At 50.4% G+C, this 14,271-nt stretch overlaps 1 protein-coding gene across 1 annotated transcript in view; it reads left to right on the forward strand.

The window, feature by feature from the left end:
• SDK2 (sidekick cell adhesion molecule 2) overlaps positions 1-14,271 on the forward strand; it is a 259,629-nt gene that overhangs the window by 194,673 nt on the left and 50,685 nt on the right. Inside the window, 5 exon segments of the mRNA XM_047080554.1 lie at positions 3,188-3,328; positions 4,811-4,992; positions 5,538-5,653; positions 13,772-13,967; positions 14,172-14,270. Of these exon segments, the coding sequence (XP_046936510.1) occupies positions 3,188-3,328; positions 4,811-4,992; positions 5,538-5,653; positions 13,772-13,967; positions 14,172-14,270 (734 nt within the window).

Genomic DNA, 14,271 nt, shown 5'->3' on the forward strand with positions numbered 1-14,271 from the left:
TCCTGTGGATGGATTTTTTAATCTTTTGTGGGGCCGCCATTTTGTTTTCCACACTAGCAGCACCCACAGTGCACGAGGGTTCCCTTCTCTCCACATCCCTGACAATGCCTGTTCTGTCTTGTCTTTTCGATTTTCCATGAGAGCTGATCTACGAGGTGTGGGGTGACACCTCACTGGTTTTCATTCACATTTCCTTTTCACCCACCTGTTGGTCATCTGTGTGTCCTCGTGGGGAAAATGCCTGTTCAGATCTGCCTATTTCTAATTCGGGTTGGGGGTTTTTTGTTGTTGGTTTTTAGGGTTACATATTTATTTATTGCTATTGGGTTGTATGAGTTCTTTATATATTCTGAATATTAGCCCCTTATCAGATATATGGTTTGCAGATTTAGCGTTTCATTTTGTTGGTTGTTTCTTTTGTCGTGCAGGAGCTTGTTCATTTCCTGTGGTCCCACTTACTCATCTTTGCTTTTATTGCCTGTGCTTTGAGTGTCGTCTCCTGGAACCCACTGCCCAGACCAACATCAAAGAGCTTGTCCCTATGTTTTCTTCCAGGAGTTTGACAAGTTAGGGTCCTACGATTAAGTCTTTAATTTTTTTTTTCGTTGTTCTCCTTTAGATTTCCAGCTGATTCGATTTTTTAAGTTTATTTATTTATTTGGAGAGAGCGCGCGCGCACGTCGGGGAGGGGCAGAGGGAGAAAGAGAGCAAGAATCCCAAGCAGGCTCCACGATGTCAGAGCAGAGGCTGACGTTCGGGGCTCCGACTCATGAACCGTGAGATCATGGCCGGAGCCCAAACCAAGAGTCGGACGCTCAACCAACCGAGCCACCCGGGCACCCCGTTTTTGAGTTAATTTTTGTGACTGGTGTAAGCTAGGGGTCCGGTTTCATTCCTCTGCATGTGGACTGTCCAGTTTTCCCAACACCGTGTATTCAAGAGACTTTCCTTTCCCCACTGAGAAGAATTAATGTCGTTAAAATGTCCATGTTACCCAGAATGACCATGTGTAAATTCAGTGCAACCTCTACCAAAATTCCGATGGCGTCTTTCACAGAATTAGGAAAAAGAAAAGAACAGCCCTAAAATGTGTTTGGAGCCACAAAAGACCTTGAGTAGCCAGAGTGGTCCTGTGAAAGAACAAAGCTGGAGGCATCACATTTCCTGATTTCACACGATACTAGAAAGCTGTAGTAATCAAAAAGCATGATATTGGCATAAAAATAGACACTTAGACCCATGGAACGGAGTAGAGAGCCCAGAAATAAACCTTTACGTATACGGTCAGCTGACAGTTTACAAGGGAGCCAAGAACGTTGGCTCTTTAAAGGATTCTCTTAGGTGTGTGTATGCAGACCTCTGGCTTAAAACAATCGTTGGGTTTTGCCACAGTTCCAGTGAGCTTAAGTCTTTCTGGTTCTCACTGGGGGGGGGATGCCACAGGGGTGGTGACACCGTCACAGGAGAGAGAGGTGGCAGCTTAACAGGAGAGCACTTACAGGAGAATGTATTCACTCGCTGCTGATTGAACGCCTACTATGTGCCAGGCTGTGTGTGGTCCGTCAGTGGTTCGGGGAACAACGTGGACACGGCCCCAGCCCTTCAGAACTACAAAATCGCAACAGTAGAAAGCCTCAAAGTGCTGGGACATCTACCCTACCCTTTCTCCACGTCTTCAGGCTTCATTTCAAACCCTGATTCATCTTCCTGATGAATCCTCACGCTAACAGCCCTGAGTCACAAAGAAAAAGGTGAAATCGCCCTCGCTGCGGGCTTTACAAAGACGTGGGAGTGTGCAGTACGCGTTGCAAAGCTCCCCGTCAGAAAGCAAAAACATAAAAATAAGCTGAAAGGGAGAGACATCCATCAAAAATAATTAACTTTTGCTTTTAATGGATGCGTGTCAGTTTTGCGGCACCCCGGTGGAACGCCGTGTCCCCTGGCAGCTCCAGAGGAGGCAATGCAGTGGCACTCGCTTCCGGAAGCGGGCGATGGGCTCGCGCACGCGCCTCGCCAGCCCCGCCCGGCCTGCCGGTCCCCAGCCCTGGGCCCAGCTGGTCGGAAAAGGAAACCTAGTTACAGCTTGCAACCGGGAAGTGAAAAACATCCCTGCTTCTGACATTCCTGGTCACTTATGACATCATCGTCTCCAACAGCAGCTTCTTTGGCACGTGAGAAGCTGAGGCCGAGGTCCCTTTCCTGCACAGAAAATACACACATCTGGGGCTTTATAGTGGGTTTTTTTATATTTTTTTAACATTTATTTATTTTTGAGAGGCAGAGCATGAGCAGGGGAGGGGGAGGGAGAGAGAGAGATACAGAATGTGAAGCAGGCTCCAGGCTCTGAGCTGTTTGTTAGCACAGAGCCCGACGCGGGGCTTGAACTCACGAACTGTGAGACCGTGACCTGAGCCGAAGTCAGACACTCAACCAGCTGAGCCACCCAGGCGCCCCTATAGTGTTTTAAAAATATTCATATATATACATGGTGTCATTTGAACCTCAACCAGTCTCATAAAGCAGACAGGTGGAGCTTTATTATACTCCTTTAAAAGATAAAGAAACAAGCTCAGAGAGGTTAAGTGACTTGCCCAAAAGCGCACAGCAGTTGTGCAGAGTCATCCAGGAACAAAGCAGCCTCCTCATTTCCCATTAAACTCCTGTGTTTGCCATCAAGACTAAGAGTAGAAAAGCCCACCCACTCTTTTTTTTATGTTTATTTATTCTTGAGAGAGAGAGAGAGAGAGAGACAGCTTAAGCGGGGGAGGGTCAGAGAGAGGAGACAGAACTGGAAGCAAGATCCAGGCTCTAAGCTGTCAGCACAGAGCCCAACATGGGGCTCAAATTCACGAACCGTGAGATCATGACCTGAGCCAAAGTCGGACGCTTAACCGACGGAGCCACCCAGGCACCCCTGCACCCACTCTTTTTTTAATGTTTATTTATTGATTTTGAGGGGCGGGGAGAGAGAGCACAGGCATGGGCATGCGATCAGGGGAGGGGGCAGAGAGAGGGAGGGAGAAAGAGAATCCCAAGCAGGCTTCGCACAGTCATCGCAGAGCCTGACGTGGGGCTCCAGCTCACGAAACGTGAGATCATGACCTGAGCCAAAATAGAGTCAGACACCTTAACCAACTAAGCCACCCAAGCAACCCATCCCACCCACTCTTGACGTTTTTATATCCAGGGTCTCCCTTCCCGAGGAACCTCCCACGGCCCCTCCACAGAACGTCATCGCCAGCGGCCGGACCAACCAGTCCATCATGATCCAGTGGCAGCCGCCTCCGGAGAGCCACCAGAATGGCCTTCTCAAGGGCTACATCATTAGGTAGGCGTCCAATCCCGGGAAAGGTAGGGCAGCCCAGACTCAAGGGGAGGGTCGGACGTGGATTGGGAAACAGCAAGGTCACGGCGGGTCTTTCCCCATCTAATGAGGGCCCGGCAACAAGAAGTGACTTCACTGTGTTATGAAAGACTTGGGTTAGACATATAGAAGAACTTCCAGAAGGCAGAGCCTTGGAAACCAATGGGAATGCTTGAGGGAAGGGGTACAGTGTCGTGTCCTCAAGGCTGTATGGGTGGGCAAGTTTGCCACATGTCGCGGCTCCACAGGCCCAGGGAGACAGGTAAAATATTCAAGGGGCCAACCACCCATGAAACCAAAAATATTCCAACTGAAACCAACTACTGGGTCAAGAACTGGTCAAAAAGCGGACCTCCTTTCTTTGGTCCTTACTGCCAATTGAAGCCCAGTTATATAGACTTTTCTGTCTCCCCTTGACCAAGGGCACGTCCCTGACAACCTCAGACTGAGTTATTAAGTGCTATTAGTTCGGTTTTGTGAATTAAAATTAGCATAAGTGGAAGTTACGGAACATTCACCAATGTTCTGAATTCTGGCTGGCTGCAAAAGGCATGTCCCTTTTCCTATAGGCTTACGCTCTCTGGAAGAAGTTATTGTTGAGTTTGCTCCCTTATCGGTTCATTTTGTTGTGAGCTTTTGGTGACCCCAAATCAGCAGTGGTTCTCAGAGGGCGGTCCTGGGGCCGGCAGCAGCATCGATTCGAATGCAACTTCTCAAGTCCCACACCTGACCTACCGAATGGGAAACTCTGGGGTGGGCCCAGCAAACCTGTGTTTTAACAAGCCTTCCAGGGGGTTCTGATGCGGGGTAAGCCTCTGAGAACCACCGCTATGGGGTGTCGTAACACATCAAAATAATTTGAGGCCTCTGATCTTCCAAAAATGGGTAGAGGCTATCCAGCCTCCAAAATTTCGCCTGAACAGACCCCACTTCTTTATTACCGTGTGTTCTTCTTCCAGTGGAAGGTCGAAATTAGCAAAGTAGGTAGCCTCAGATGTTTTCCCTTCACCTAAGTGAATGACCGTCAAAAGGGGAGCCACTGTTCTGGAGGGTATAAGAAAATGAGCCCAACCTTTGGTTGGACTTGGCCCTCCATCAATGAGCCCTCCAAGGTGAGGCCAGTGTGATCTCCCCAGAACTCTTATTGTCCGTGGTCATGTAGCCATCTCCCCAGTGTCCTCCCCCATCAGAAAGAATAGACACATCCACTAGGCCTGTGCTATCCAGGGAGATGGCCGTTGGTCACCTGTGGTTTTGACTATAAGGGAAATAAATGTACAGGTTCCCAGTGCCAACCACGTTTCAAGTGCCCAACAGCCGTATATGCTCATGGCTGCCATATTGGACAGCGTGGGTATGGAATGCTCACACCGTCACACCCGGTTTCCCGGGCACGCGCCAAGCAGGCTGACTCCAAGCCACCGCATCCTGCCTTCCGCCCCTCAGGTACTGCCTGGCCGGGCTGCCTGTCGGGTACCAGTTCAAGAACATCACGGATGCCGATGTCAACAACCTGCTGTTGGAGGACCTCATCATCTGGACCAACTACGAGATCGAGGTGGCCGCCTACAACAGTGCCGGGCTGGGTGTCTACAGCAGCAAAGTCACCGAGTGGACACTGCAGGGAGGTGGGTGGGGACTGTGACCACGGAGGACTGGTGCTTCTCTCTCTCCCAGGCTCGCACCCGTCGGTCCGTTACCTGTCCCGTCCTGCCTCAGCCGTGTCACCTGTTGTATCCAGTCCCGAGCTATTGCCCGCTGCCCCTGGCTACCCCGCAGGGTGGGAGGGTCCTGAGGGAAAGAGGAGTTGGGGGGAGCACGAGCACGGCAGAAGCTTCCGGGTTACAGGGACCTCCTGCGCAGTCCACCACAGGATCACGAGACTGCTCACGCGGAGTATCGTACATAAAAACCTCCCCGAGTATTTTCACAGCCCTCGCTCCTGTTTCTTGGTAGCCTGTGAAATGGGTCAGGCGAGTTTTATTAAACCCACACTAATCTAGAGAAAGAGGATGTCTTAAGTCCACAGAGCAAGGGGGGAGAAGGGGTGGGGCGAAGCAGAGTCTGCAGACCCCCTCCCTGTGTTTGCTCTACTTAACCGGGCAAGACTGACCGTGCTCTCCTGCACCGCCCCCCCCCCCCCGCCGCCGCCCGCACCTCTGCTCTCCTCCAGTCCCCACCGTCCCTCCTGGCAACGTGCACGCAGAAGCCACCAACTCCACGACCATCCGCTTCACCTGGAATGCCCCCAGCCCCCAGTTCATCAACGGCATCAACCAGGGCTACAAGGTATGTGAGGCCTCTCCTGGCCCCAAGAGGAGGCCCGGGGATTCTCTGAGGGAGGCCACGGGCTGAGGAGGAGGGGAAAAGGGGAGGGATCCCCCCGTACTTTCGAAATCATTGGTTCGAGCCAAACAAAGGACGCGTGGTCAAGGCCAAGGGCTCACGGGCTCTCTCTAAGGCCACTTCCAGGCTGGGGCGGGGGGGGGGGGGGGTCTGGACACTGCCCAGTCTGTGACCCAGTGCCTGGGAGTTTTCTCGGTGAGACTAGGGTATAAACGAAACCAGATTCGTTTCGGGCTCAGAAACACCTGGGCATAGCCATGGCCTCAGAAAAATCCAGAATGCACTTCTTACCGCCAAGCTGTGGCTCTAACAGGCATCCTGCTGGGACACACGTCCTTGGCATAATGTACCTGACCCCACAGAGAGTATGGTTAAGGGCACAGGACTAGGACCCTGACAGATGTGGTTAAGATCCTGGCTCTGGCCGTGCCCCTTGCTGGCTCCCTGGACAAGTCCTGTAAGCTGTCTGAGCTTCCCTCCTTCGATGAATGTTTACTGAGCCCTCCTATCCGCACTGTTCTAGCTGCTGGAAACCCAAAATAAACTCCCATTTCCTCATTTGTGAGGGAGGATGATAACGACATCCGTCCCTTGGGGTGGATGAGGATTAAATGAGATAATACTTGTAATTCGTTGAGCACAGTGACAAACACATTAACGAGCGCTCAGAAAATGATAGTGGCCGTGGTGGAAATGTATTCGTCTGATCAGGCTGCCCTAACCAAGTGCCGCAAAGATGGATTTCCTTCCAGTTCCAGAAGCTGCACGTTTTAGATCAAGGTGTCGACGGGGCTGAGTCCCTCCGAGGCCTCAGTCCGTGGCGTGCAGGTGCCGCCTTCTCCCTGTGTCCACGCGTGGTCTTTCCTCTGTGTGTCCAGATTTCCTCTTCCTAGAAGGACGCCGGCCTTGCTGGACTACAGACCGCCTTAATGGTCTCATTTGAACTTTCTTGCCTCTTTAAAGATGCTCTGTCCAAATACAGTCACATCCTGAGGTCTTGGGGGTTAGGACATCCACGTGTGAATTTGGGGGGGGAGGGGAGACACGGTTCAGCCCGTGGCAACTAATAACAGCAGCTGTTGTAGTTGCTATCATTGTAACTGTGCTAAAAATCAGGACTTTTCGGGGCTCCTGGGTGGCTCGGTATGTTAAGGATCCGACTTCGGCTCAGGTCATGATCTCGCGGTTCGTGGGTTCGAGCCCCGCGTCGGGCTCCCCGCTGACAGCTCAGAGCCTGGAGCCTGCCTCAGATTCTCTGTCTCCCTCTCTCTCTGCTCCTCCCCCATTCACACTCTGCCTCTCTCTCTCTCTCAAAAATAATGAAACATTTAAAATTCTTCGTAATAAATAAATTAGCATTAAAAAAAATTTTTTTTTTAATTTGGGATCTCAACGATCCCTTCCTGGAACCCAGACCTTGATCCCACACCTGGGTCTCTGCTCTCACCCCATGCCAACCCCCACTAAGAAAACTGGATTGCACGGTATGCGGTCCACACCATGGTTTATGGCTGTGCCCCCCCCCCCCGCTCCCCCCCCCCCACAGCAGGTGGGAGGATGGGGTGGGCTCCCTCCAGATGCGGGAGGGGAGGCAGCGCATGTCAGGGGCGGGCCACCAGGGGGCAGGCCGTGAAGGGGAGACACTGCAGGCTCCGAGCCCAGAGACCTGGTGACCTCCTGGTGACCGAGGACACTTCCAGAAGGCTCCCGCACTCCCTCTGTTGCACGTTTGCGCGAGTGGAACAGCCAAGACGATCCCTAGGACTGGCAGCCTGGGCTGTTACTACTGCAAGCTGGGGATGGCTGGGCAGAAAGGGGACCGAGATTAAACCGCAAAGAGACATTTCTGTTGGGGTTGCAAACAAAGGAGGGATGGTCCAGAGCTGGGGGCTCCCCCTGCCACAGCCCTCTTGCTCCCAGGAAGGCAGGGCGCCGGGGCCGAGCAGGGCCGTCCTGGGGCAGGGAGCTGCAGCTGAACGTTCGCAGCGCGGGCTGCCTGGCTGGCTGGAAGAGCCTCCTAATTGGGACTCTGGGGGAAGGCAGCGGAGGGAAAAGGGGAGGCTCGCACTGTGCTGGGAACAATTAGCTTCTTGCTGCCAATTCTGAGTTTTCTTACACAAACTGGGGGCGGGGAGGACAGGGCTGGGCTGCTTCTTTTTTTGAAAGGTTTTTTAAATGATTTATTTTTTTGTTTTGAGAGAGAGAGAGAGCATAAGCAGAGAGAGGGGCGGGGCGTGGGGGACAGAGGATCTGAAGCGGGCTCTGTGCTGACGGGCTGTCAGCAGCAAGCCCGACGCGGGGCTCGAACTCATGACCTGTGAGATCATGACCTGAGCCTAAGTCAGACGTTCGACCGACTGAGCCACCCCTGGTGCCCTTGGGCTGCAGATTTCTAAGGCAGGTGCAAGTGGCCGGGAGAGTTCAGGCAACTCAGGCCCAGACAGAGTGGGAAGAGGCCACAGAGGCTCAGATTCAAACTCCGGAGCCTATGCCTTTTCTTGCATTAAAAAGAAAATGTGTCATATGCGTTCATGGGAAAATGTAACTATAACTTGATTTTTTTTTTTTCTAAGTACAAATGGATATAAGCAGGCATTTTGTTTCTTCTTTGGCCTTCGGTATCACAGGGAGGAAAACAGCAGTGCCTGTCCCTTCCCTTGTGTACCTCCAACGAGAATGGACTCCCCCCACCCTCGCCTTTTAATTGTTAAAATTTTTCCAACATCTACAATAGTAGAGGGAAAACCGTAATGACTTTAGAAGACCACAGTGTATCCTGACGTCAGCAATTACTGGCTCGTGATCAAACGTGTTCCTTCTATTCCCCAACCCTCTGCCTCTCCCCTGGAATATTTTTAAGCAGATCCCAGGCCACTGTATCCTTTCCTCCCTAAATATTTCTGCAGAGAAATAGCATAAAGCCTCTGTTCAAAACACAACCACAGTAACCACACTGTCATCATTGTGCCTAAAAATATCAAGCCCCCTTGCTATCGTCAGATATTCGGTCAGCGTTCACATTTCCCTGATCACCACATCATTTCTTTTACTAGTTGGTTTATTTGCTTCAGGGTCCAAATGAGGTCCACACGACCGCAATTGGTCCAGTTTTTTTAGGTCTCATCTGATCTATAGATTCTGTCTCTCCTTTCTCTCTTTCTCTTGTAATTTATTTAGTAAAGAAACTTAATCATTTGCCCTATCGAATTTTCCACAGCCTGGATTTTGCTGATTGCCTCTCTGTGGGGTCATTTAACACATTCCTCTGAACACTATATTTGCAGTAAATTGGAACTTAGAACTAGAGGCTTGATCAGATTCAAGGTTTGATGATTTGTTTTGTTTTGTTTTGTTTTTTTCAAATATTACCTTCTAGATGGTGTTGTGCATTTACATCAGAAGGCATAAAGTCTGGCTGTCTCTCTTACTATTGTGTGGTGACCATTGATCACCCTGTGTGATCTATTATTATTTCGGTAGGGTTGCAAAGTGGGGACAGTCAAACATCATAATTTCTCCTTGATTTATCAGCTAAAACACTTTCCAGTAAAAAGAAGTTTCCCCTTACCAACTTTTTGGTTACCCGAAGGTTCAGTTCATCTAGGGAAAGCATGGTAAAAGTTTAGTCCTCTCCCATCACTTAACCAGTTTTCAGGAAAATGAATGTGATTCCTTAGCATTTTCTAAAGTGACAGATGAGTCACTTTAGAAAGGGGGGGGGCATGGGATGGGAGGGGGGCATCTTTTTGTCTCGTTTTTGGCATATTACTATGTACTTAAGGGTTTTTAACACATCTGGTATGTTTCAACCCACTGCCATTATTATTTGTGATGATGCCACATTGACCCATCGCCGGCCTCTTTGGTTGGGGAGTTCTTTTGACAGGGCCCCGACAGTCCGATAGCTCCCTTGCAGTCTGACAGGATGGTCCAAGCTGTCCCCAATTCCTGCACTGTCCCTGGGATCAGCCACATCTTCAGAGAACCTTGTCCTTTCCAGGAGGAAATGATAGTTAGATACCAAAATCTGGGCATCAGGGGTGCTCCTTTTTCTAGCACTGGATGCCATTTTCAGGCTCCGTTAATGGACAGCTTGGAAATAATGCTTCTTCTCCGCCCCCCCCCCGCCTCCTCCTCCCTCCCTCTCCTTCTTCTTCTTCTTCTTCTTCCTCTTCTTCTTACCCCCCTGTTCCTCCTTCTCCTGATGAAACACATACTGATACTTCCAACTCAATTTCAGGGCTATAAGATCTTTAGTAATCTTATTGGCCTTTGTCTCTCTTCACTCCACACTGAAAATCCAGTACCTACAACACCAGCATAAGTACCTGTCTACTTTACCCCAGAAACACCCACAACACTTTCAGAACAGTAACACCACCGCAGTGACTACCGAAATAGTGTCCAAAATAGTGTCCGATTATTTGCAGTGCTTTCCCTTCCTAGGGTATATCCCGCTAGGGATGTACTTCACATGGCTGTGCTACAAAATCTCTGGAAATAGTTTCTCTCTGTGTAATTTTGCTACAGCTCAATACATCATTAGCTTCGTTTGTTTCATTTCGGTTTTGATTTTTAGGGATTGATTTTTTAATTTAATTTCGTTCTGTAACTATGGAACATATTTACATGGTTCCGGCGTTAAATCTACAAAGTAAATTCAGAGAAAGTCATCCTGAATTCTGGTCCTTTCCTTCCCCATAGGTTTGATTTCTTTTTGCTTGCTTGTTTTGGTTTTTCTTTTCATTTCTCTCTCTCTTTTTTTAAGTTTATTTATTTATTTTGAGAGAGAGTGAGTGGGGGATAGGCAGAGAGACAGGGAGACAGAGAATCCCAAGCAGGCTCTGCTCAGCGCAGAGCCTGACATGGGGCTCGATCCCACGACTGTGAGATCATGACCTGAGCTGATACCAAGAGTCGGATGCTTAACTGACTGAGCCACCCAGGAGCCCCTCGTTTCTTTAACATAAACAAATGCATACATATATAAATGTGTATCCTCTCCTTCCTAGATAAATGGCAGCGTTCTCTACACACTTTTTTCCATCCTGCTTCTTTATTTACAGTATATCCTGGGGATCACTTCACAGGAGTAGAGAGATTCCTGGTTCCCTTTTTGACATCTGTATTGGACTCCATCAAGTGGCTTTCCCATAGTTTTGTCAACCAGCTCCTCAGGGATGACATTTGGATTGTTTCCGGTCTTTTACTATAATAAACATTTCTGCAGTGAAATAGCTCTGTGCCTATATATCTTTTCATATTTTTCACGTTTAACTTTGGAATAGATTCATAGAAAGGAGGTTGCTGGATCAAAGGATAAGCGTACATATAATTTTGCCCCTCTTGCCAAATCCTTCCATTATTTTTTTTAATTTTTGAATTTAATTTCTTAAACAGGAAGTATATTTACGTGATTCAAAAGTAAAAAGATAGATGTGTAGCAGAAATCCTGCATCCAGTTCCAGCTCTTCATATGCCTGCTTCTGTCCCACCCCCGAAACTCTCCCCACCCCTGGCAAACACTGTTGTTAATTTTTTACGAATCCTTCCAGAACGTTCTGTGCGAACCCATGCACATGGAGAGAGAGAGAGAGAGAGAGAAGGAAAGACAAAAGGAGAGGGAAAGAGAATCTCTCTACTTTTTTGCTAGCTCAAGTAAGCTAGCAGGCCATGTAATAGCATCCTGCTCTCGGAGCCCCGTAGCACACGGACTCACTTCATCCCTCCTCCTGGCAGCCGGCAAGGCAGCTATCACTGCTCCCTGTAATAGCCTGAGGCTCGGAGAGGTTGCGTGACTTTCCCAGGGTCACACAGTAAGTGACAGCGCTGGGTTCTGCTTTTCTTCCTCCCTGCTTTGGATGCACATTCTGCTCCCCACACGTAAACACACGCCTCCGACACCAGCACCCTTCAATGACAGGGCTTCCACTCTCCAAGGGGGCGCTGCCTGTCCCAGGAACCTAGATCGGGTGCTTTTCCCCCAGCACGCAGGCTCCCGTACCCCCCACCCATGCTGAGGACAGCCTGGTCTGTTGGACTCTGAGCCCAACGGCCTGATAGAGTAAATCAACACCGACCCTGGCTAACGAGAGCAGACACGCAGAAACCCCGACGCTCACCTAACAGCTGTGTGGACCTTTGAGAGACAGGCCTCCATCCTGGGTCTAGGGGTGGGAGGCCCACAAATCTGAAGCCAGCCCCTGGCCGGTCCATGCGCACCGACCAGGCCCAACCTTCGTGGTCCTCGGTTCCCTTTCTGCAACAGCACAGGGCTGTGATTCCCATCCAGTCCTTGCTGCGATGATGCAATGGGACTGGTGGGGGATGGGCTCACCCCAAGGCCAGATGCAGAGTAGGAACTCCTAGCAGAGCTCCACCCGGGGCTGCCCAGAGCCCACCTCCTTTCAGGGAATAGGAGGTGCAAAAGGCAGCTGTTGTCCTGCTGGCCTGAGGGAGAAGGCTCCTGACCCCCAGCCTCCTCCTCTTCAGACGCAGCTAAACGACTGGCGGCTCGCATCGCGGAGTAAATATTCTGAAGCAGCCTTGGTCCTGCCGCCATCTTGGGCTTCGTGCCCCATCTTGGGCTTGGGCTTGGAACCATAAGATGGTGAAATCGCTCAGAAAACCACCCAGCCGTCACCCTGGGCACTTCTGGGTCATTTTTGAAGACGGTTCCCAGTGATACTGTTTTAAGGCACCTATAAAGAGATTCTTTGTCCTTTCTTCCGGAAATAACGGTCGTGACTATAATTGGCCTGAACCCAATAAAATAATATTTACCCAGATTTTGCACTTGCTGTGGAACACACCACACAATTAATTCTAATGGCATAATTAATTCAAATTTACATTAATTAAATTAAATTAAAACATTAAACTTGTTTCTTAATCTACTCCAAAGAAGTTCGGCAATTTAATTGCCATGAAGCAAGATAACCGCAATAAGGAGGATATTTAACATACTTATTAAATGCCACTTAGTATTTCTGATTAGTATTTTTAGGGTCTAATTAGTGTCTAATTAACTTGCTATAGGCTATCTTTTCACAATACCAATTAAATTTCAAAACATCCTTTATAAACACGCGGCCACAGAAAGAATATGAAGCATTGTCATAGGGGCGAGTTAATCAGGAGACATCAGCGTGGTATTGTTTTATATCTATAAATACCGGTGCTTATTAAAACTCATCAAGTATTGCTTTTCACCATTAATTGCTAGTTAATCAACTTCAAATACACGAGGAACTCTCTGAGACCAGCTGTCATTGCTGGAGACAGATGAAGGGCCCAGAAACCAGGCGTGTGAGGGGACAGTTCAAGAGGCAAGAAGAGAAGGAAAGGGAGGCAGGAGGCACGTCCATTCCAGGCGGGGTGTGCAGAGGGAGGGCAGACAGGAAACCAGGCTGAACCTCCAGAAGGGGTTTTCTCGCTGAAGCTCCACCTCCAGGTCGTGGAGTCCCTCCAGTCCCTCCGACTGAAATCCCAACTTGGAACTAGAGGAAAGGGGTAGCTGAGGAGGCAGCTCTGGGTGGCGGGGGGACCCCAAGGGAGACCCTGCCCGGCCCAGAGGGAGAAAGCCATAGGAGCCTCGGTATTGGAATCAGAGCCCTTGAGCTCCCCACTGGCTGTGTGCTATAGTGGGAGTCACTGAGCCTCTCTGAGCTCATCCGTAACACACAGGGCGGGCTCCGCGCTCAGAGGGACCCCCCTTCACCTTGCATTTCTTAAAACTTGTTCAACGAGGGGACCCTCCCTTTTCACTTTGCACTGAACCTGCAAGTTCTGTAGCTGATCTGGTAAAGACCTCCCTCGTGAGAGACCGCTCGTGGAGAGCAAGTTCGCTCAGTGAACGAACAGTGCCCCAAAGCAAACTCCCAGAGGGACAGATGCTCGTGGCCTGTGAGTGGCTGCATGGCCACCCCTTCCCTGGGAGGAGGGACCCTAGGGAGCTGGGCTCCTAGACTCTCTCTGTCCATTGGCCCAGACTGTGGGAGAGCGCTCGGCCTCTTCTGGAACGTTCTTGCTGCCCTGCCTGAATTGCCGGCCTCTCCCCAGCTGATTGCCTGGGAGCCTGAGCAGGAAGAAGAGGTTACCATGGTGACTGCCCGGCCCAACTTTCAAGACAGCATCCACGTGGGCTTCGTGTCTGGCCTGAAGAAGTTCACCGAGTACTTCACCTCTGTGCTGTGTTTCACCACTCCCGGAGATGGGCCTCGGAGCACCCCCCAGCTGGTGCGCACCCATGAGGACGGTAGGCACCGCCCAACCCCTGCGGTCCCTGCCCCCTACCACTCCCCTACCCAAGAGCCAGGCTGAGCGCTCCAGGCACAGGGGGATCCCGCCCTTGTTTCCCATCCTGGGGTGCCCCTGGAGCACCACTGGCCGTCTTGAAGACAGTGGCCTCTCTCTGGATCTGATTGGCATTGGGTGGGGTGGGGGTCCTTTTGGGGTACAGTGCCTGGACCTGTGGGACACCTGAGCTTCAGTGAAATCCTAGACACCTCGCTGAAGGTCAGCTGGCAAGAGCCAGGAGAGAAGAATGGCATCCTCACAGG

This window comes from Lynx rufus, unplaced genomic scaffold, assembly GCF_022079265.1.
Source record: "Lynx rufus isolate CCGP_SWC_20201006 ecotype Redwood Valley unplaced genomic scaffold, mLynRuf1.p SCAF_18, whole genome shotgun sequence".
Lineage (NCBI taxonomy): Eukaryota > Metazoa > Chordata > Mammalia > Carnivora > Felidae > Lynx > Lynx rufus.